Below are 23,189 nucleotides of genomic sequence, written 5' to 3' on the forward strand. Positions count from 1 at the left end.
CAGTGTTTGGGTATAACATTACAATCCACGCTAAGCGAATTTAGATCGGTTTATTTAGTCTGTCTGAAGTTTTTCCAGCTCAAGCTCGACTTTGTTTGATGGGAATGATGTCATTTAAACTTGGGTTCGTGCCAAATAACGTCACCGAACTGTCTGCGAAAGGCGAGGTGGTTCGTTACATGTGAGAACGAAATCTGAACTAACAGGGAACGACCACAAGAGCCGAGGATTATGAGCTGAAAGTGACAGATTTTTAGCTTAGGAGAAAACTGAAATCTGAGCAATTTCTTTTCTGCAGTAACTCGAAAGAGGTTGCTTTTGACTGTTTCCAGCTGCGAAAATCTCAACCCAGCAGGAGGAAATGTTATTAAAAACTCTTCCTAATAGATGAGGTATGCGCTGAGTCGTGTGACTCTTGTTTACGAGCCCCGTATCACTCGCAAATTGTGCAATCTGACTCCAAATAAACCAAACCTTTTTTTAAAAAAAAGAAAATAATCGGCAACGGTTAATAAACAAAGACAGAAAGTTTAGAGTGTTTTCATGTGACTGATTGTGCAACACAGCAGGCACGGCAGCCAATCCAGGGAAGAACTGAAAACACAACCTGCTAGTTCGGGCTATTTTTTTATGGTTCTGGACAGGTTGTGTGTGTTTTTTTGTTTTTTCCAAGAAATGACAACATGCTAAAAGCATCACGAGGAATAACAACAACAACCACTTCTCTTTAAAGGCAGTTCATCATATCTACTTGGAACTACAAAATAAATTGTTCAACAGATCTCAAGTAAATATTTTTCTCACTTCAAAAATGTATAAACTTGCCAAAAAGAGTACAGAGTACAGATTTGTGTCTGTATTCCAGTGGAAACCATGCAGGTTTTCCTGAAGGCCTGAATCCCTTCTCCCTTTGAGAGGTGAAAAACAATTCAAGTGACCCCCAGAGACCTCTCCGAAGCCTGTTGTTATTCACTTCATAAAAACATGGATGAAAGGCATGCCTGGATGTGAAAGAGGTCTGACAGATGGAAAGAAGGTGGGTGCGGACAGAGAGGTGAGCTGGGTTAGTGGGTGAAGTTCATGATCAACATCATACGGATCGTGCCGACGACAGACATCTGGACACGAGTGGATCGAAACCTAAAGATAGCCTAGACCCGAGCATGCGTTTGATCACTTCTGCATGGATGCCGACTCCGTCTCCTTAGTTCAGGTCTGGACATCTGTAGACAGAGTGTGGTATTAATAGCATCAGTCCACGTATGCATCCTAGCTGATCTCAGTGGCTGACTGACGGCATTTTAGTTTCCATATTACCAATAAAACCAATAAAAATGTCATTTATATAGCACCAAATCCTAATGCTAACTAGCGCATCTGTTAAGGGCTAAATAGAGATTAAGTCCTTTTGATATGTAGCCATGTCATCCAGTTTACTGCAGCAAAAAATGCCAATGGGAGTAAAAGGCCAATGACCATCACTAATCATAGTGGTCTGTAGTATAATGTAGTGTCTCATAAAGGGAAACTATTACACAAATAAAAGGCTAGAGAAAACCTGGGGAGGAAATGTAGGCTGGTGTAATAGACAGCTGTTAAGTAAGGAAGTGAAACAGACAGGAGAGATAAACACCCACTCACACTTTTAGATGTGCAGTATAGAAACGATACACTGATTAATTGGTCAAGAACCTACTTCATTAGTCTGAGTTTCAGAAGAGTTTCAAAACCTCACTAAGAAGTTTTTACACTCTGCTGAGAATCATACATAAACACACATGGCAAGGCCAGGGTAGGCGCTACATAGCTTTGATCAGCCGAAGCTGCAGAAGCAGACAGCGCAGAGGAGTGATGATGGGATCAAATAAGGAGGTAATGATAAAAGACAGAAAAGAGAGAGAAAAATAAACAGATGGGCAGGCAGGAGCTGTGGTGAGGTTTCACAGAAACTAGCAAATAGGTCAAAAAGAGCCAGCCTGGCACTAAAAGCTGCAGAAGTGGAGTAAAAGAGAGAGTCTGGAGGTGGTGTTTAGATTTGAAAGAACTTGAAAGTTTACAAGTGCTAAGGTAAGATCAGAACAACAAACAAAGATCCAAATGAATCTAATCAGCGGGAAGTTGTGGGGATGTAATGCCACCACATCTGCTTTACAGTCCTTCCACCTTCGACTGAAGTTTCAGCATCGGAGCCATCACTCCAGGTTTCCTAAATCTTTCTCCAAGGACGCAAATCAACTTCTCTCTGCTACCGTACCACAGCCAGCACAAATATTACCTCTAGTGTTAAATAAAGGAATTTGTAAACAATTATAGAAATACAAGAAGTACCCTAAAAAAGTCAAGAAAGAAAGCGTGAGAAGAGAACCTCTGGTATTAGCTGACAAGGTCTCGCCTGCCTACTTTGTGTGTTTAAAGTCTTTACCACCATCCACTCAACCTTGTATTCTGTGGCCCAGTGTACTTTTCTTCCCATAAAGACTTAGGTTAGAGAGGTTTGTGGATTGTTGATGTTGGAGCATAGTTGGGCTCTAAAAGGAGAACACAGCTAGCTGACGAGAAGCAATTCTGGCCCCTTCTTAGGTTACACCGAGAACTTGTGTGACCGTCATGTGGTCAAAGTTCGAGTAGGCCAACCTCAGTTGTCTTAGTTTTCAGAGCCCTTCATTGCCCCTTTGAACACTGACAGAAACACTTCTTTTTAATGCTCTGTGATCCTGAACTTTAAAATGCAGCTCATTTTTTCTATTGTTCTGTTAATCAGCTTCATGAACCTCAACAAGCACAGATCCCTGATTTGAATCTCATCTAAACTTGGACTACAATAATTTGAAAGTCATTATACCAGAACTGATTCATTTTTGGACACTTCAGAGCAAATTTTAAACAAACTATTGATGTGGTATCAATTTACATGCAGATGTGGAACAGTGTTAGCTTTTATTACGTTTTTCTTCTTGAGGCAGTACTTTCTATCTGTGTCTACCAAGAATTTGCTTTAGTTTTCACTGCTCTGTTCTAATTTATGATAGAACTAAGACGTATTTATGAAGGGTTTACCACTGAATATGCTGCTACAGTGAGAGAGCCTCTTTTATTTTGGTAAGCTCTACTGGGATCGAGAACGGAGGAATCTGGCCTTGGATGGGGATCATAAACAGCTAATGTACAGCAGGCGTCTTATGGTCTGTGCACATATACATGCGAATATATTTATGTGGTCTAAGATGCACATGGACGGCACTGAAGTATGAGCACTTTTGCTTGAAAGGGTGATGAAAGTGGATCTGCATAACTAAATGAAATCATGAAGTTATAAAGAAGAGGGACTTACTTTCCAACTTCATCGATAACAGGAGCTGGACACAATAAGAATGTGTCTTCTACATCAGCTGGCTTTTCATCTACAAGAAAAAAGAACTGAGCTATGTGGCATATATGTAGCATGTACAGACAACATACACGAGTGAAAAGTGAATTTTGTTTCTTTGTGAGGGTTTCTACTTTTTCCTCATAGAAACTGTATACTAATAACACATGCATCTGTCACAGTTCAGCTTGATTTATATTAAGGAAACAAAGCATAGGTGTACTCACTGATGGTGATGGTGTCATTGATTTTGAAGCTGCAGAGCACCTGGTCGATGTTTCTTGCATGGAGAAACCCATTCCCTTTCACCACCACTTGAAAAGACTCTGGTTACACAAGGTAATTTTACATTTTAGACACTTGGCAGACAGTCTTTGCTAAGAAAAATCTGACACTTTATTACTTTATCCTAAACAAAGCTCACTTTCCTGTTTAATGTGGCACAGTTGCACACCAGCATGGTGTGATGTCTCTCTAATAATGTAGTATTATTTCAGAAAAGCCAAGAAGCCTCCAGCTCAGCTCAGCTTAGCTTATCAGTCTCACACAGGTCGTTCTATTTAAGCCTCTCCACAGTTGCTGCGCGTCTGCAAGCTGCCTTGCAACCCACCCTTAGTGCAGCTCCTGCTTTTCTTGCTGTTTCTGACTAAATCAGTGCCACGTCTCCTGTTACTAATGTCCTCCCTGGCTTGCACTTATGCACCTTTGCAAATACAAGGGTTTTCTCCATCTTATCCATGTCATAAGGTGGATGAGAAAATAACAATATCTTGACTGTAGTGGACCTGAGTGAAACTGAGCTTATTCTTCCACCATTGTCATGTAGAGAAAATAGCATGGGCCTTAGTCTCCTTACATTGCTTTAAAATACAATAAAAATGAATAATATAAAATAAATAGAACTAATGTCTCTGCTGGACCTTAAATAGTTACAATGTTGCCTGTCAAAAATTGAAACTACTGTTATATATCAGCCATATACGTATATATTAAGGTTAAATCTGTGAGGCAGCTTGCTCTAGCAGCAGGCCATGGTATAATATTCAGTGTGAAGTTAAATAATTTCCCTCTTTATGGGTGAAAGTAATTCATTGCTTCATAAAAGGCAGATGTGAAAAACAGTCAAAGTCCTTCTGCTATTGCCAGAAACTTTTAATCCAACCCTGCTTTTATCTGTTCATTTGTGGCTTTTAATGTCCATTTATTGTTGCTTTAACTGTCATAATCTTTCTCTTGGCAGGAGAGTAAAGAATGGTGTCTACTTTACATCATATCTGCAGGAAATCTCACCCCTGCCCCCCGTCCCACGGTCCCTCCTTTTAATGAGACTCTAATATTTAATGAGACTGTAATATTATTCCCTCCGTGTTACCCCGTCCCAGCAGATTTCCTGTAAGTGACCTGGATGGCCATAAATGGTCATTTCTTTCAGTCTGGGATTGTCATAATTCAAAGAAGCCGAGACCAGGCACCCACTAATGAAAATGACACAGAGGAAGGAGCAATGGTTTGCTGGCATATGTGTCAATGACTCAGGAGGGACCGAGTTCAAGCTGCAATTGTGAATGTGTGAGTTTTATAGCTCCTCACCTCCTGCACAAACACTGGAAGGCTCAGCTGCCAAAATTTCAATGCAGGATTTCTTGATGATCTGGGGGAGAAAAGACAGCAGTGATTTTTCCACATTTATTTTGATACTAGCCTTGTTCATGAGCCAAGAGCTCAATTAATATGTTTTGAGTATATTTGGGAGTCATCTGATGTAAAATAATCCTTAATAATACTTATCAGTGTGTGTCTAAAAAACAAGTTTGGGTTGGTTAAACCTCTTCCCAGAATACTCAAAACTCTCACTGCTTTGCAAATACAGCTGAATACTTTCATGTTTTGATTTCCTTATTATTTTAGTACAATGATGAGTTTTTCTCCCTGGTGATATTATTATTGAGTCTCTAATTTCTGTCTTTTCTTGACGACTGATTTGTTCTGAGTTTCAGTTTTGCGATCATGTGTCGTGGTTAATGTCTTGATTTTTATCTATGACAGTTGCAGTTCGCACCCTTCGTCTCATTTCTCTGTTTTTGTGTTGGTTCCTTTTTGTTCCCCTGTCTGAGATCTTGCTAAGTGTAAGTATTTATGTCAGCACTAGTGCTCTTTTAGTTATTTCCTGTTATTTCCTGCTTTGAAAGATCTTATGTCTTGATTACCTCCATCAGCCTCTAGTTCCCCATTCTGTTTCCAATCCCCGGTTGGTCATGTGCATATAAATAATCCTGTTTGATTTTTGTCACATGATTTGTAATGCCTGCGATTCTTTCCCCTCTTTGCAACCCTTTGAGATCTTCAGTTCTCTTTATGGATTTATTTTACATTGATATACCTTTTATCCTACCTTTTAGCAATTAAAGCTTTTAGCTGTTGGATCCTCCGAGTTCTGAATCCTGCCTTTTATGACTCTGACTCTACGCTCTGCACATCTCATTGTGACAACTTTATCTTAAATTATCAAAGTGAAGGGACTAGTGTAACTTACTTTCCGATGGTTATGTTCTCCAATCTTAATACTTTTACATCAGAGATGTTTAAAGCATTAATAAAAGCAAGACTTAAAAATGACTGATCCTTTAAATAGGAAGTGAAAATCTTTTAAAAGAAATTCCAGCCTTAGATATTTTTCAGGGTTTTTTTCTTTTTTATATACTCTGCGTAATAAAACAGTGAGACACACAATGCATTCCATTAAGGTCAAGGAAAAATGATTTGGTAATTACGATAAGAAGATAATGTTTTTAGCTATTTGACCATAATCAAACTCTTGGAGCTACAACGGATTAAATGTTCAAATGACAATCATTTCAGCTGGAAATGATCTGGTCACTGGCTAACGACTATGAGCCTACCTTTGTTTATTATTCGCCGAAAGGACGACTGCAGCTGAGAATATTAGGCTTTAGAAAATTGTGATTTAGCTGAGTATATTGAGATTTCTCATGTGATGTCATTGCCTAAAATTGGATGTGATACAGCCACAGATTTCAAGGGAAAATTACATTTTCCCAGACTGATTGGCAGCCGTTCCTGGAGGTTGCTGGCTGTTGGTGGGTGAGAAAGAAGAGGGTAATAAACCAAAAATCTCCTTGTGACAGCTTTGCCTGTAGATTCACGTCTGTCTGCAAACACTTCCAACTACTAGCTGAGTGGTATTAAACAGAAATGGAGGTTTGCCTCAGAGCTTCAGCCAACATGTTTCAAAAGAAACAACTTTCACAATGAAGGTCTCCAATTCCGGTTTGTATTGCAGTTCTTACATTTTCACTTCAGCTCAGAGAGCAGCTGGCCAGTGTTTGTAGACAAGTCCATCACTTCCATGCAAACCACGGGAGACCGCAACAATATCCTAGCGACCAAAGCAATCACAAAGAATGTTTCTGCCGACCAGCTGAGGAACACACATTTTTCCCAACTGACAGGTAGGTTGCTAGGGAAAAATGGGGGTCACTGATCAGTCAACAAGACCATGTGACTCGAGATTTATCAGTCATTTTCCCAGCGACTGCCATAAACCTCAAACAACCACTCTCCACCAGTTGATGAATACTAATTTCACCCCCATGACCGGTGGTTGCCAGATGTTCGTGAACAAGTCTCAAACCTGCGCGACTGGTCCTTGATTCACTTGATCCTACACTGTCACTGTGATTGTCACAGATCCAAAACTGAAAAAGCAAACTATTGCTCAGTGAGCTGATAAAAAGCTTTTTTTTCACCATGCTAGCTGTAGGAGAGAACGCAAGTTGAAGTAGCTTACCCTGCTTGAACTGAACTCTGACTGTGTGTGTTTCAGCCAGTATACACAAAGAGTTACAGTTCTGCGTGTTGCATGACAGAATACTGAGCAGAGAGTTGAAACCTAGACAAGTCAGTGCTCCTTTTAAAAGCTTAAAAGGAGTACTGTATTAACTGGTCTGAGAGAAAATAAAATCTAAAATCTTAAAGAGATATTCAGTCATTATGAAATTGTACAATAGTGTTTTCAAAAGTCAGGTTTTGCTTTCAAATAAACAACTGTTTAAAATGACATTGCAGTGAAAAGGGATCTCGTGTTGAATATGTAAATACAGATGTCTGAATGGAGCCTGTATGGGCTAGTTTCTCTGCAAGGAAAAGTGTTTATTTACCGAATCAATGACACCCCGCAGGGCGTGGAAGCCTCCCAACACAGGAAACACATGTTCAATGGTGTCTGCAATGGTGGCCAGCTACAGTGGGAAAGAAGTTCAGACAGAGGTACACAAACAGAAGAGAACAGAGGAAGGATTAACAAACTAAATAATCAAAGGAGGCTAAATAAACTTCAACAATGAAAGATGAGGCCATGACAGGGGGAAAGCTGCCTCAAATGCACTCATACTCATTTGAAGCAATTTTAGATGTTTTAGAGGTAAAGAACTGTACAGTAAGAGAACATTTGAAGAGATCAGAGTTAAAAATCACTGGAGTTGGTTCACAGGGAAAATGATGGGTTACCCAATTTGTAAGATTTCTTCTTTTCCAGAATAATGAGCACATGTGGTAGAGTACATGTCCTGTGGTGAATTTTTGCTTTTTTCCTCTAATCAAATGTCTTATATTTGGGGGATTAAAGGGAATAAACTTCCATATACTGCACAAATTTGTTACATCTGAATTACCTGTGTCTCGTTGAAGTCTTTGACACCAACACAGTACACAATAGCTCCCAGAGATCTGGCTTCATTCGCCTGTTTGAACAACAAAGGCAAAAAGTTGAGCAAACTCCAGAAAACTGTCAGTCATGAAGCTAATGAGAGCAATTCTGCTTCCAGTTTAGCCCTGTTACTGAGCTCTAACCAGAGTCATCTGGAAAATCAGTGTTAGTGTGAATTTGTTACCTGATGTTGTGCATCTCTAAGCTGATGCTCATGTAGCTCTCCATCAGTCAGAGCAATAATCACGCTGGCAGTACCTGCAAATCATATACGCTGTGTTGTAACTTCACCGTGTGCTCCATTGTTGCCCCAAAAATGAGATAATTATGTTTATTAATGCTTACCAAAGTTCTCTTTCCTTATCTGCTGATTTGCCTTTAAATAAAGTCACAGCACATTTCAGATTTAAACAGGTAATAAAGGAGCCTTGAGTAGCTCTGTTCTTAACAGACTGATTTTGCAGTGTAAAAATGTTACACATTACAGCACACACTCACAAGCTGTAATCCGAGGTGCATGAAGGTATCTCCACCGGGAACCTCTCTGTTCAGTGCGTTCAAACCCTTCGTGATGTCGACTCTGCAGAAAGTAACAAAGCACAATTGGATTCCTGTCCTGCCTGTGCATTTCTGGAAGCTAACCTACGGTACTGATTAAACTTTTTTGGTTATTATATATAAAGCAAATACAGAGTTTGTACAGTTCTAATGAGCTTGAAAGTCAATATTTGGTATGACCACCATTATTCTTCAACACAAACTCAACTCTTATATTCAAGCTTTCTTATAATTTCTTTAAGTATTCAGGAATAGTTCTCCAGGGTCATTCAATAATGCTGAAGTTTGGGCTCTGGGGAGGCCAATCCATGACTGACAGTGTTTCATTGTGTATTTTTCTATCCAGTTATGCTTTTACTCCATTGGCAGTGCATTTGGGATCATTGTCAAGCCGAAGAATGAAGCTGCTGCCAGTCAGATGCTTTCCTGACACTGCATGGTGGACTGAACTCTGAAACTACTTTTCTGCATTCATAATTCCATCAATTTTTACAAGATTCCTACCACTGACTGAAATACAGCCCCAAACCATGACAGATCATTCACCATATTTTATGGATGGCTCTAGATGCTCATTGTTATACTTCTCAGCTGACCTCCTTCATATATATGTAGGGTGATTATTTGCACCAAAAATCTGAAATTTCATCATTCCACAAAGACCTGTTGCCACTAATTTTCAGTCCAGTTCTTGTATAATTTGGCATACCTCAGCCTTTGTATGCATGTAGAGCAATGTGATTCCCAGCAATCAGCTGAATCACCTTGGCATATCTCTGCAGAGTATGCCAAGGTGATTCAGCTAATTTCTGGGTATCGCACTCTTGGTGCAAAAATACTATTTTATATACTATTTATCCACTAAACTATGTTATCTTTGCCAATTTCTTGTAGATTCAACTAAGGAAATGAGAACAAATAATAAGATGCTAATAACAAAGTGCCTATAGATACAGCTTAAAAGTTACGTGTAGACACAAAACTGGTTCAGAACTTTTTCTCAAAAATACTTTTAAAACACAACAAGACACTTGCACACCAAGCCAAAGGAAATAGTGCTCTGGGATTCTCAGAGCACCAGTATTTTGCATCAGTTGCTGTTTACATTTTTGCTTATTAATTACTGACTCACTTGGGACTTCCTAGCACTCCTGTTTTCAGTTTTGTCTTTATTAGTTTAATTTACTAATATTAGCTTCTGGGGGATCCCATCTTGCTTACATGTATTCAATATTTGCATTTAAGATTTTTTTTTTTAACTGCATTAAAATTGTTGCTTCTTATGTGTTGTGTTCCTTTGAGCTGTGAATTTATTGACAATGACATATTTGGGGGCTTGACCAGCAAAATATCTGAATACTTTCACTACTTAAGGATTATTCTATTCTATTCTATTCTAAGCTATTCTATTCTAAGCTATAGCCACTTCTGTTAGAAATGAAACTTGTTTACACAATAGCAATTATCAGTGATCTCATTCTCATTCTTGTCTCTTATTCAACAAATGTTATTCTGTGACAGTTCCACAGTGACATGGGCCAATTTTCAGTTTTATCTGCATTGATTCTGATGCAGTGGATTAAGTTTACTGTCGCGTGAGATCACTTCATGCTACAAAAATTTGCACACGAAAACACTCAGCTAATGTTAGCTGTGTCTAAATACTGACATTAAAAGGTTGTATTCATTGTAAGGTTATATAAGAGAAATTAATTCACCTGTTTTCCGTCAGTTTCAAAATGATGGACGCTCTTGAGGAAAATGTTATGAAAGACATCCTCAGCATAGGACTATAAAAGGTAAAAAGAAAGAGCAAATAAAGCATCACACGTATTATTAACGGTTCACCAAAAAGAATGACCAGGAAGTAAAGATATTAGTATTCGTCCACTAAGGACAACAGCCTGTGTGAGCAATACAAACATTTCTATGTCATCTGAGATTGATCAGAAACAGTTATTCTAAGTAATAACAATAAAACACAAACAATATAACAATTTTCCTAGAAAACATAAAATAACTCTTCGTATTCATGACTTTTCTTTCTTCTCTTTTCTTCAACAGATATCTTACTGGAGACAAACGACTTAACTGATTCACTCCAGCAATCTGTGTTTCTAGCTTGAGATCAATTATTTGTTTAGAGCACACAAAGAAGCCATGTGACATGAAGTTGTTCCAGTGTGCAGGATTTGAACCCTTTGTTGCGTGACAGTGACATAAATGTTGATATTGAGGCTGCATTGTTGAATCTTCAGATGTGGAAAAGTTCTGTTTACTGGTGAAAGGAATTACTCACACTTCAACTATTTGAAGCAAGAATGTGTGTTTCTTGTTTGAGACAGTAAGTTAGGACAGCTTTGGATTGTTTAAAACTTTTTTGCATAGTTGTTAAAAAACTACAGCTTTGAGGAGGAGCTGTTCTTTGCTATGACTAGGCCACAAAGCTCCAGGTGTTGTGGCCTTCAAACCGTGTGGGGAAAAAGCCTTTCAGTCTGGCTGAAAGCTGGCTATTTATTGAAACTTCTTGCTTTTAAATATATGCCATATTTTAAGAATGATATTTCAATTTTGAAATTATAGATGCAATATCTGCATCTTAGAGAGATGAGAGAGATCTTAGAGACACTTGGAGGAAAATAACTTTAAACTAAAGACAGTCCATCAAACCAAGCCAGCTCACATACATAAAGACATCTTTGCCTGTAGTCACTGACACAACTACTGGAGACTGAGTGAATCATCAGCCCGGATACTGAGTGACTTAGCATATGGCAAGCTGTAGCTGTAAGGACAGATTTTTTCACTTTACCAGAGTGACTACTCTGTAAAATGTGCTTTTCTCTTCAGTAATTTATATCTCTGGGCTCCAGGAAGTCGAATACGAGGCAACATGCTGTTTGGAGACTGACAATGTTGGTTCCAAATGTTGATCTTGCACTATACGGTGTATATCACCTATATTATCCCATTTATCTATGCAAATCTGTTGGCTTAATTGTGTCTGTTCACACACGCTCATTAAGTGTCTCTTACCTTTTAAATTTTTCTGCTAAGTTCTTCACAAACTCATAGATTTCATTCCAGTGATCCTTCACACTGCCAGACCTAGAAAACGAATGGCACATTTTAAAAAAAAGGTTATATCAAGAAAAATGTGAGAAATATGACTCTGCTTGATATCATAGTAAGTGACTGTAGCAGTTCAAATAAAAATAAGAAAATGAAAACATAAAAAATAACTTCATAAGTTATCTACTGTATCAGTTAGACTCTAACCTTCATATGCTAGAGTACTCATACAAGAGGATAAGAGCTTCGTTAGCCAAAAATGACAGGGGGTCTAGTCATTAGCTCCACAACATGAAGAACAAGCTGTATATATGCCAGGCAAAACACAACTGCTCAACCTGTTAGCAGTGCCTATACTGCGTGTCATTTACTTGCAATAAAAGTACTGTTTTAATTTATTTAATTAAAGTAATTTGACTTTCATTCCTGAGCTGCCAAACATAACAAACATCCTATCATACTCATTAGCAAGAAATAGTTAATCTAATACGCCATTTGTTAGTGATCCTCAGAGGGATAAATGTAAAACTTAATTTTGTTATGAATATGGATTATTTTGTAACAAAAATATGTGTGTAATAGTCATTTGCGGCAGGAACGGGAGCATGATTTAGCAAACTCCTGTATCATTAACGTGGCCCTTGAGGATGAGGAAACAGACCGTGGTCTCCCTAGATGATCCTCCATAAAAGTGAACTATCATAAAATGATACCCTGTGGAGCTGCCTTCATTTCCTCTAGCCAGACACCATGTGTGCTGTGGGGCGATTTTATTAAGAGCGATCATTAGGGGAGAGAGTTTTGGGCATAAAGTAGCTAGGGAAGAAGCCAGAGAGATAACAACGTGTAAATGAGCCAACTGATGGTGGTAAAATTGGAAAAGGATGAAGCAGGAATTATTCAGTGTTATTTTCAGCACTGATATGAGTACGTTTTTTTTTGTTTGTTTGTTTGTTTCAATCTTAATTCAACTTATTCACCTGCATTCATCCATGCAGTTCTCTAAGAAAGAGACGAAACACAAAGGCATGTCATATGCTTAAAGTGGAAGTTCATATCCTTGTGATGGGAGAAAATGGGAAACAGACTAAACATCCACTCTGTTATCCTACTTTCTAGCTGAATGAGTTCCTTGCACACTAATGGTCCATATAGCTGTCTGAGACCTCTAGACACAACAAGGTGAATCAACCAAGCAGGTTTCTCATGCTTTAAGCTGATAATAGTCATGTGTATTTGTATTTGTATTACATGGATAGCTAAACTTGCAGGAACCAACTTAGCCTTTCTTATAGGAGTTGGGTGTTTTGGAAAACAGCGCCAGTTGCATGGCCTGGCTTGAAATGGAAATGAATTGTGACTAATGTTATTTTCCTGCAATAGCATGTCAAAGAGGTTTTAACCTGGTGTTTTTGTATTATTGCTTGGAAGCAGAGGGGTAATTATTGAATTTGGCCAGGATTTTGGGGAGGATAGAGCCAGGGAATACCAGGGAGTTTCCCATCATGCCTCAGTCATTCAAGACTTTTTATCGTGCCAAACCAGACTCTAAGCCTTCATTAAATGCTTTGTTAGATGTATTTGTTTCATATAATTTTTGTTTAAAGTAGGAAATAATACTTCCACTGCTCATTTAATCAGTCAGTACAGCTGCCCACGAGAAATGTCTGACTTACAAAGCTCAAGACTTATTTTACAGCTACTGTACAGAAATTTCAAATATTGTCAGCGTGGTTTATCAGAACTTCTTTGACTCATACAAAAACCTTATCAAGAGCAAATGCTAAAAAAACAAACCAATTGATTGCTCAAATGAAGCCAAAACGCCTCTGCACTATTATATCTATGTATTATGTAACTCTTAGTGGTTTTACCCTTTAATTCAGAATGGTTACAAACGCCGGTCAACTGGGGAAAAAAGCCTCTTCTAAGCGTTTTCTCTGTGTTTTTGCAGTTCTGATGACATGACTTGCTCCCCCCACATCAAGGCTTACATTCCTGGGAGGCTGACTGAGCAGAGAAAGAGGACAAGACCTACAAGCTAAACAAAATTCTCCCAAAATAAGAAGAAAAAAAAGGTCTGAGGTAGACTGTAGCATTTAGTTCAATAAAAAGTGCAGCGCAAACAGAAAGAGTCCCACATACACATGCAGACGGGTTCAAACCTGAAGGAAAGGCAGCAGCCAGTTTCTTGTGCAAATTGTTCCATTATAGCAACAGAGGAGGGGAGAAAGAATAAAAAGTCTGGTGAAATTTGCAGCTAATACTTGTGACGAAGTGTGGGGATCATTCTTGAGTATTTACTTAACACGAGGGTGAATCTGAGGACATCCACGTTTGGTTTTTAGCTGCTTATCTGTGCTTCTGGACCACTGTGGCTCATGTTTGCCTTGGAGCAGTTGTGATTGTCTGAGGTGGCTACAGTCGTGGGATTGAGGCCTAGCTTGCAGTTTCACTCACCTGTCCAAACAGTGCTGGGAGAGGAAGTGGTCCTTTTCATTCTCTGATTCTTGATGACACCATTTTATACGGTGTCTTATTCCCACCACAATCCCTTGATCTAATTTTAATGACCTGAGTTGAACACCGAAGTTTAGCAGTGTGCCGTCTGGACTCAGAAAGCAAAAGTTCAGAAAGGTGAGGGCTGGCCACAGATTGCCGACTAAGTGATGACGCCCAACGGCGGTGTGAAGTTGTGTCATAGCAATTTGTCATAGCCGAGTGACAGCGTTTTCTCTGTACTAATGAGATGAAAACCATGTGTCTTGTTGTAAGCCATCTGAGAGCCGAGAAACAAAGAAGCAAAAGAAAAGGAAGGACAGAGCAAGGGAAAGATGAAGAGCTTTATCAGTCAATTCAACTGTGGGAGTGAGATAATGGGAAAAACCTGTTGGCTCATATCAAAGTGCAAGAAAACATGCCAGTGGTTCAGTGATTTAGTTCAACTCCAAGGCCAAGTTTCTGACCTGCTTTGGTCTGTCTGAGCCAGCATGGCCACTAGAAGACCGAAGCAGCAAGTAAACAGTCTGTTTAGTCACTGTGCAGTTCTCTGTTTTACAGAGACTGGAGATCTGTGTTGCTAAATAGCTAGTTTTCAGTTGTTTTGCCAGATTTAAGACCACTCCTGGAAAAACACTGTAATCCATTAAAAAAAAGAGTAAGCATGCTTAGCTTAACATGAAAAATACTGTGGCAGCCAATTACATAACACTGTATAATTTGACATTAAAAAGAACATTGAATGTACTATAATCTGATGAACATATTGCAGATAAATCAGATGGAGGAAAAAGTGTTTAATGTAGGTTTTGTGTAGGTTTATAATGAAAATACAGCTACAGGGCCTCTGCCGTTTCACAGTGGCTTTTGCAGCTTTGCTCTCAAGTGCAGCAATGGTTGCTTTTACGTTGTCCTGTAGGGAACCTGTAGGGGTTTTCTTGAATTGTTTGTCTAATAATTTTAGATGCAAGGACAGGAAATGAAGAAGAAGAATGTCGGGTAAGAGACACATTTAAGCTCTTTGTCCAAACTAAAGTGAGATCTCAGGGAGCAGCGCTTCAGACACGCTAGAATGAAGCATTTGAACATCCAAATTACTTGTGGTGCAAATTCCATCTGATTTTCAGTAGAAGTAAACTCAATTTCCTTGTTAATACAGAAGATCAAATGTGACAATATGTATTTAGATAATATCTATTTTTCTAAAGTTTTAAGACGCATAGTTTCAGGTTAGATTGCTGAATTTACAATCGGGTGGTCCTGCTTTCTTTTGTCTCTGCAGCTGAGTCACATCATACGTGCTACATTCAGGTTTACATTCAGCCCTTAGACCAAGCTATTGTGCATTATACAGTATTGGGAACATTGTATCTTCTGCAACATTATGCATATGTATGATTATTTGTAGCAACCTTGAGTTTCCAAAATTGCTAAAAGCACAAAGGGAGGTACTATGCATCATTACTAGTCACTGATGCTAAACACACTGTGACTTGTGGGTTGAAGTCCCCCATGGGTTTGAGTAGCCCTGAAGAATAAAAAATCTTTAATCATTCTCAGTAATGTCTTTTTCTGCTGACTGGATAGATTTCGCAGTGAGTGGACCTGCAGAAAATTACTCAGAGACTGTGTGTATATCTCGAAAGCACAAAGTTCAGCAGGAGGGGAGGGGCAGAAGAAAGACAAGAAGAAAAACATTGTAGAGGAGACAGAACAAGCAGGGTAGGGCATCAACAGCACAAAGAACTTGAAGTGTTTATGACCTTCTATGTTCATTGGCTTTCTTTTTATTTCCATCCACTGAACAGTCTTGACACACGCATGATTTTTTACTTTTCAGTCATCTCTTTGTAAGAGATACTTGCCATTTCAGTTTAGAGTGATAGACTGCTAATATTTGCTAATTAGTATAATGAGCTGAAAAGCTCAGCGCTTTCAATGGTTAAGTGGGATAAATGACACACTGCAACACGATTAGCATTATGTAAGAAAATACCAGTTTAAAGCTGCTTTGGAGAATATTTCAGGTTTTCACCAAACCCAGATAATTAACACACAGCTCTGCACTTTATTAAGTTTATTAAGTGTTGTAGCATCTCTCAGCTCACCTCTCTGGGTGTATGGCTATTTTGCTTCACTGCTCTCATCAGCCATGCGAAGAAAGCAATAAGCCTGATGTAAAGTACCTATATAGCACCAGTTGACACACAAATTTAGTGACGGGTTTGACGATTAGCTTTGGAGCTGGTGGAAACCGAAACAGACCTTAACAGCTATGTCTGTGAAGGTTCTCTCTTTCTTTCTCTTTCTTTGCAAGCTCCTTTGACCTTAACAGCTATTTGACCATTAACATACATGATCTAGAAAAGGCTTTGATTTCCTAACAACAAATTAAATTAAGGGAAAAAAAGTAAAAATTATTTTATTGTTGCATCAATTGGTTGCTCTATTACCTCCAGTTGGCTAGGTAATAATAAAACTGCTCAACTTTGCAGTCACAGTGGAGAAAACAGTGGTTGCCGACCACAGGATCACCAAAATTGTTAAGACCATGTGCAATAAACTTGCAATTTCGTCTTCTATCAGTTTGCTAATGAATGGGGTCGAGTACGGAATTGTTTGTGATAATACTGTGAAATTGGAGAAAACCACAAATCTGTTCCTGTCTGTTGCAAATATGTTGCCATCTGCTTCGACAGAAATTCAAATTAAACAGAACATTCACATTAACTATTTACACTCAAATTCCAAGAAGTAACTCTAAAACACAAATTCCATTGCAAACATTGACGCAGCTACTGAAGTATTCTGGATACAACCAGCTGGAATGGGAAGTACAGCTGTGTGGTGGTTAGCATCGTTGCCTCACGGCAAGAAGGTCCTGAATTTAAAACCAGAATGGGACTTTTCTGTGTGGAGTTTGCATATTTTCACTGTCTAGTGTGGGTTCTCTGGCTTACTCCCACAGTTGTTGGCAATCTCTCCATGTTTAGAAATTAATTGGCAATTATATAAACCTCCAATCTGCTTGAGTGTGGTTGCAGTCAGTCTGATATGAACCGTGATTAATTTGTAAATAGGTTGGCTCCAATCAGCTGGTCTGTGCCTAGTGATGGAAATTGGTCGCCCAGAGGTTGAAAGTCTTGCACACATGCATCTCTGGGCAACCAGCTGGCTGCTGCAACAACTTGCAATCAGTTGCCGAATGCAAAAAATAGACAAATAAAAATTAAATGCAATCACCAGGGGGCAGCATGCATGTGGGAAAAAGCTCCCTACACCTTAAAGCTTAGTGGTGTGACATTCTTCTCGTGGTTCAAAGTGTTGAAGATGAAAAAACAATCCCCCCAAAAAACAAACAACAAAAAAACTCCACTAAGGAGTCCATCTACCATTCCAACTGGGCCTACCCACACCACCCCAGCCTGCAGCCAATGATGCCGCACCAACTTAACTGAGTGGGAACAAGGATTTGTTTGTTTAAAACCACTAACCTACTTTTACAGCCACTGCAGAAGTCAGAGTCTTTACTGCGTGATTGCTGAGCTAACGCTGCGTGTCTATTCCAAAACCGAGAGGAATCGTTAGGTTTGATACTAAGTAACAAGCTGATGAACATTATGTATTCTTCAAAGCATGCTCTTCTTTCTGCATCAAATATTAGAGCTAGAATGAGATACAGTATATCTACTTTTTATTCCCCCAGTCTTGTTTTTGCAACCCAAATTCTTGAATGACAGATAACACAATATCATGTCAACAGGCATTTGTCCTTGCTGTAAACGTCACAGCAACATTTTGTAAAAAGCCCCAGACAGCAAAACACAGAGTGGGTGTCATTCCACAGCGAGAACGTATTCAGACATTTGAAATGTATTCACAGACTGCAGCTGCACTTAAGGTTTTCCACTGACTCGTCTGGATTCCGGAAGCATGACCCAACGCCCAGCCGGAGCGCTAACTTGTGACTACATTAAAAGACAAGAGAAACATTTTGCAAAAACAACGACAAGACTTGATGAGAAAATAACAGATAAACTGTTTTTTTTTTTTAACACAATTAATAAACTGAATAATGTGTTTCCCCATCTGTAGTCAATAAAAGTAATACTGTAAAATGGAAAGAGGATGTGGAAAAAAGGACTAGTACTGCATAACACTGTTGTAATGCATTTTTGCATAAATTCAATCACCGGATACTGTTGATTTACCATATTTGAATCTGCACCCACCCATCAAAAGAAATGCAAACTTCATTTTGAGGTTGAACATTAACATGTACCCTATATGTGAATTCCTTTATCTGCTATGAACACACCCAAAACCATTCCTCAGGCAATGTGTTCCATATAAAACAGCAAGCTGCGTCCCACCCTGTCTGAATCAGCAAATGCAAAAAGTATGCAAACCTGCAGCTATATAGGACTTAAAGATATGCAACATATTATCACAGAGGTTAAAAGGCTTCATGGTTTTAGGAACATCATGCACAGCGCACCAAGCTAACTTAAATGATAAATTCATAACGTCCTATTTGGAAAGTCGGGACATCATCTGTTGGCTGGTTTAGTTTAGTTTGCACGCTGTTTGTAAGCCTAAGCCTGTAGGTCAGGGCATGTTAGTATTGGTCTTGGGACCCTATCATCCTATGAGATTTATTGCTATTCAAAAGCCGAAATCTAAATCCTTTATTATTATCATCCAAGGCCGTTTAAGGGCTTATTTGACCAAGAAGGAGAGTCCTGGAGTGCTGTGCCAGGTGGCCTGGCCTCCAGAGTCACCTGACCTAAACCCAATCGAGATGGTTTGGGATGAGATGGACCGCAGAGTGAAGACAAAAGCACCAACAAGTGCTCAGCATCTTCTGGGAACTCTTCAAGACTGTTGGAAAACCATTTAAGGTGACGACCTCATGAAGTTAATCAAGGGAATGCCAAGAGTTTGCAAAGAGGGTAGCTACTTTGAAGAATCTAAAATATAAAACTTGTTTTGGGTTATTTCACTTTTCTGTTTACTACATAATTCCATATGTGTTCATTCATAGTTTTGATGCCTTCAGTGAGAATCTGCAATGTAAATAGTCTTGAAAATAAAGAAAAACCATAAAATGAGAAGGTGTGCCCAAACTTCTGACTGGTAGTTTACATGCGCAGTTTACTTTGAAAATGACTGTGCCACGAACAGCCCAGGGTTGGCTGTCCACAGCCAGGGGCCCAGTATAGAGACGAACGAAGATTAATACACTGACTTCTGTGGAATTAGCACGAGTTTGATGATGCCATATCGCTGACCTTTATTTCACTAAACTTCTTTTTTTTTTTTGCTAATAGCTGATAAAAACATGTTGCGTTTTGGCAGCATGTCAGCATGCTTACAGCACAGCCTCGCAGAGCTGCTCGTACACTTCTCAGTCTTGTTTCTGTGTTAACTTGAGGACCATAAAAAATACACCACAACAAAGGGATATGATGTCACATTATTAACTATGGATGGTTACTGTGCCTAAAACCCTTTTTAATAATTTTTATTTACTAACACAATTTTTAGTTTTTGTCAGCGAAAACTCTTCTTTCATAACATTTTATCTGGACACCCTTTGTTTTCTACATATGTATACTGTAAATCTTACCACCATATGTGTTGGAAGGCATCCATTTACACAACCATCTGTATTATATTAGATGTAATGGCCTGTGTATTAAAGTAGAACTTAGATGTGTGTGGTTTGGGGGCTTAAAATGAGACCCAACATCTATATTTACTGGATTTCAGGCTGTGACTGGACGCTCCTAGAGAATTTCACATAGAGATCTTCACGGCACATACCATTTTAAAATAAGGTATATTGCTGCAGCAACCACTTTTTCCAAACACTGTCCCAGATGTTTCAAATTCAGCAGACTGCCATGCAGCCATTAGCCAACTTGTCATCAGAGTGCAGCTACCCAGATGTCTAAACAAGTAGCGTCTCACAACTTTGAGCCATCACATGACATCATATGCTCAAGGCTGCAATAAACTCCACTTACAGCATGCATCCCTTTTTCTACATTTAAACTGATCCATCGAATTTTCTACAAACTACCAATTTGATCTGCAGTCGATCGATCAGGTGGTTAGTCTGTCCATCACGATGGTGAGGACTGAAACAGAAGAACCTAAACTGTACTGTGTGTTTAGTATGAATTGGAAAATGAGCCAGTATCCGACTGATCTGAGGGTATAAACACTAACATTTACTTGCTAAACACCAACATGTTAGCAATGTCTTTGTGAGGATTTAACTCAAAGTATGGCTCTGCTTAACTAGAGCCTCAGAGCTCCACTAGCACAGCTTTAAGCTTTAAAACTGATCTTTAAAAAGTGAAAAACAACAGAGTTGAAATCTGTGAATCTGGTTTGATCTTACTATAAAGCAACTTAACACTTCAAAAAGAATGAAACACACAACCTTGCACCCAGTGTTGCCTCACATATTTAAAAAAACGAGAATGACTACAGCGCTTATGTATTAATAAGCTAAATGATTTCACCTTTCATTAAGATAAACCAGGGCACAGGGTTGAGACTGTGTCTCATAAAGCCAGCTGAGGCCTCAGGGATCGGTGGTGAGCGACGGCTGTAGGAGGCCGACACCGGTCTCTAATGAGCTTCCTCTCGTTTGAAGTCCGCAAATGATGACTTGTTAGTCAACCTTGGAGTGGGCACCGCAGCACGCAAGAGTGCTAACAATAGCATCAGACACACAGAAAAAATGAGCAGATTCTTTATTTGCAGCATGTGTCAGTGTTTACCTCACAGCACAAGACGAACACAGCCGTCCACATCTGGGAAGCAGTCCTGTGTTTTGCGCGTGTGTGTATGTGTGTGTCTTTGCATGTGTTTTCTTGGGACTGAGTTCCAGGAAAAAACTAAGCCTTACTAAGATTCTGTAAACTTCAATGGACATAGGAAGACCCTTTTACCGTCTTTACATATGGAGTCTTTTTTTCCCCTCTGGAAAAAGCCAATGGCGACAGAGATGCTTTAAATACCCCATGAAGCCCCCCCTCCCCACCAAAAAAAAAAAAAAAAAAAAAAAAAAAAAAGGTGCTGTGTGCAACATTTCCTTCACCAAATTAATACCACATTATCCATAAATGTTGTTGTTTCCTGTCTCCTCTTCTTTCCCCTCCCATTTCTGGCACTGGTTCATGTTCGCAAATTAGATTGTAGGTGCTGGTTAAATGTTTTTTAATCATAGTAAGATTATCTCAAGATAACTGCTGGCAGTCAAAACATGAGAGCAGCATCACTGCTTTAAACAGATTCTCCACAACATTTGTACCATTTGTGCTCTAAAATAAATTGAATATAACTGAATCACAGTCATGTTCATGTCTTCAAAGTAAATGCAGAAAAAATGACATGTTAGAAAATAGCGAGCAAGAGAGAGGGCAGGCACTCCAGAAGTTTCTCTGACATTTTATTTTCTCTCCAGCTGTTGAAGTCCAGTTCAAAGATGTCACTTAACCACAACATTTTTCCTATGTGGGCGTACAGAGTGGAAATGAAAGAGCGAACGGTGAGCAGTCACATTAAAAAAAATCCCTTCGGAATGGATGGGAGTAAAGGAAACTGCTTAAAAAGTTGTATTTCTTTATAAAAACGAATTGCCAGATATAGAAGACGAGGGTTAAACAATTTAAGTCAACATATATCGCGGGATTTGCTTCCAAAACCCCACTCGGTGTTTTCGCTTATTCAGCAGCCTGAACTCTGACAGTCAGCCTCCCCTCCAACGTCATCACGCGCGCGCGCACACACGCGCAGATGCTAATCGGCTAATGCAAGCTCTCGAGCCCGACTTTTTTTTTCTTTTTTCAGTCTTTTTTTATGTCAAAAGTTAAACTTTTCTATCATTCCCATTTCCTTAAAACAGCGGCGGCTAGTTTGTTCACACTTTGAGAATGACATGCTTCAAAAGAATATTAAAATATAATAATAATAATAAAAAACCTCTGACAACAACAAAAAGTTAGCTTATTTGTGGTGTATTGCTAACAACCTCCACTTACTTATCAAGCACGAAGTACAGGTCAAAAGCACCCTGGCAGGAGCTCTCCTCCTCCTCTTCATCCAGCAACCCCGGCTCGGCTCTTGCAGATGGAAAAGAGAGCAAAAATAATCCGAACAAAACCAAAACGAGACTTATGTTCAACAAAAATCTTGCCATAATCTCTCCTCCCGGCGAAACAGCGTAATTCCTTTATGGAGAGGGAAAAAAATGCCAAAACAAGCCAAAGTACTTCAGCGGGTCTTTACATCCCACAAACAATACTCTAAGTGGAGAGACAGGGATGCTACCGAGACAAAAGAAAGGATGCCGGTGATGATTCAACTATTTTGAGATCAGTGTACAATCAGGACCACCCGCATCCCGGCCTGATTGCAGCAGGAGAAGTGTTTTGACTCAGAGAGGTTTATTTATTTTTTTTAATGCTGGTGGTCTTCAGGCTCTTTTTCGGATAGTTTTGAATCCACATGCAACTGACAGGCAAAAAAAAAGAAAGAGAAAAGAAGAAAAAAAAAACCTGCAAAAAATAAAAAGTTAATTGAATGGGTGGTTCGTAAAAACGGATAATATTTTCCTGTCAGTGTGTCAAAAGTGATTTAGTTCTAAAGAAGCCAAATGGAGCTGGGTGATGCAGAGCTGTGTTTGAAGCCGGAGGAACTGAGAGCCCGGGGGACAGACTTGGCTGAAATGGCCCAGGTTTCAAATTTCATCTTGAGGAGGAGAGAGGAAGGGAGGCAAAAAGAAAAAAAAAGAAGAAAAAAATGGCTCAAGATCCCATTTTGCGCCTCCCTCACGTGGCAGACCGGCGCATGGGTGACAACAATTTATATCATTACAATTATACAAGGTATATGAACTTCACTGTGGCACTGCGTCCTCAAGCCACACCAGCGCGTTTATTTATCGAGCCT

At 39.3% G+C, this 23,189-nt stretch overlaps 1 protein-coding gene and 1 long non-coding RNA gene across 2 annotated transcripts; both read right to left on the bottom strand.

Moving 5' to 3' along the window:
- Window positions 1-662: 662 nt before the first annotated feature.
- Window positions 663-22,975, bottom strand: antxr1c (ANTXR cell adhesion molecule 1c). Its single transcript, XM_040023105.1, has 11 exons — window positions 22,280-22,975; window positions 11,688-11,759; window positions 10,370-10,441; window positions 8,592-8,673; window positions 8,439-8,469; window positions 8,278-8,351; window positions 8,059-8,127; window positions 7,546-7,626; window positions 4,958-5,018; window positions 3,595-3,693; window positions 663-3,401 (listed from the first exon to the last, which is right to left on the bottom strand). Exons 1-11 carry the CDS (start codon window positions 22,435-22,437, stop codon window positions 3,328-3,330), a joined length of 873 nt encoding a protein of 290 aa, XP_039879039.1. The 5' UTR covers window positions 22,438-22,975; the 3' UTR covers window positions 663-3,327.
- LOC120728312 lies at window positions 12,662-22,273 on the bottom strand. The gene is made up of 2 exons (XR_005694697.1): window positions 16,550-22,273; window positions 12,662-16,487 (listed from the first exon to the last, which is right to left on the bottom strand). It is a non-coding gene; the product is annotated as an uncharacterized LOC120728312 (long non-coding RNA).
- Window positions 22,976-23,189: the final 214 nt, after the last annotated feature.

The sequence above is a fragment of the Simochromis diagramma genome, unplaced genomic scaffold, assembly GCF_900408965.1.
Source record: "Simochromis diagramma unplaced genomic scaffold, fSimDia1.1 OVJJ01000208.1, whole genome shotgun sequence".
Lineage (NCBI taxonomy): Eukaryota > Metazoa > Chordata > Actinopteri > Cichliformes > Cichlidae > Simochromis > Simochromis diagramma.

Bases quoted from the DNA above. Each gene is read 5' to 3' on its own strand.
- antxr1c (XM_040023105.1), bottom strand. From the start codon at position 22,437: ATGGCAAGATTTTTGTTGAACATAAGTCTCGTTTTGGTTTTGTTCGGA. The intron at 10,442-11,687 runs GTAAGAGACACT...TACCTTTTATAG, and splicing joins TTAGCAGAAAAATTTAAAAG to TCCTATGCTGAGGATGTCTT. The intron at 8,674-10,369 runs GTGAATTAATTT...TACTTTCTGCAG, and splicing joins TTGAAACTGACGGAAAACAG to AGTCGACATCACGAAGGGTT.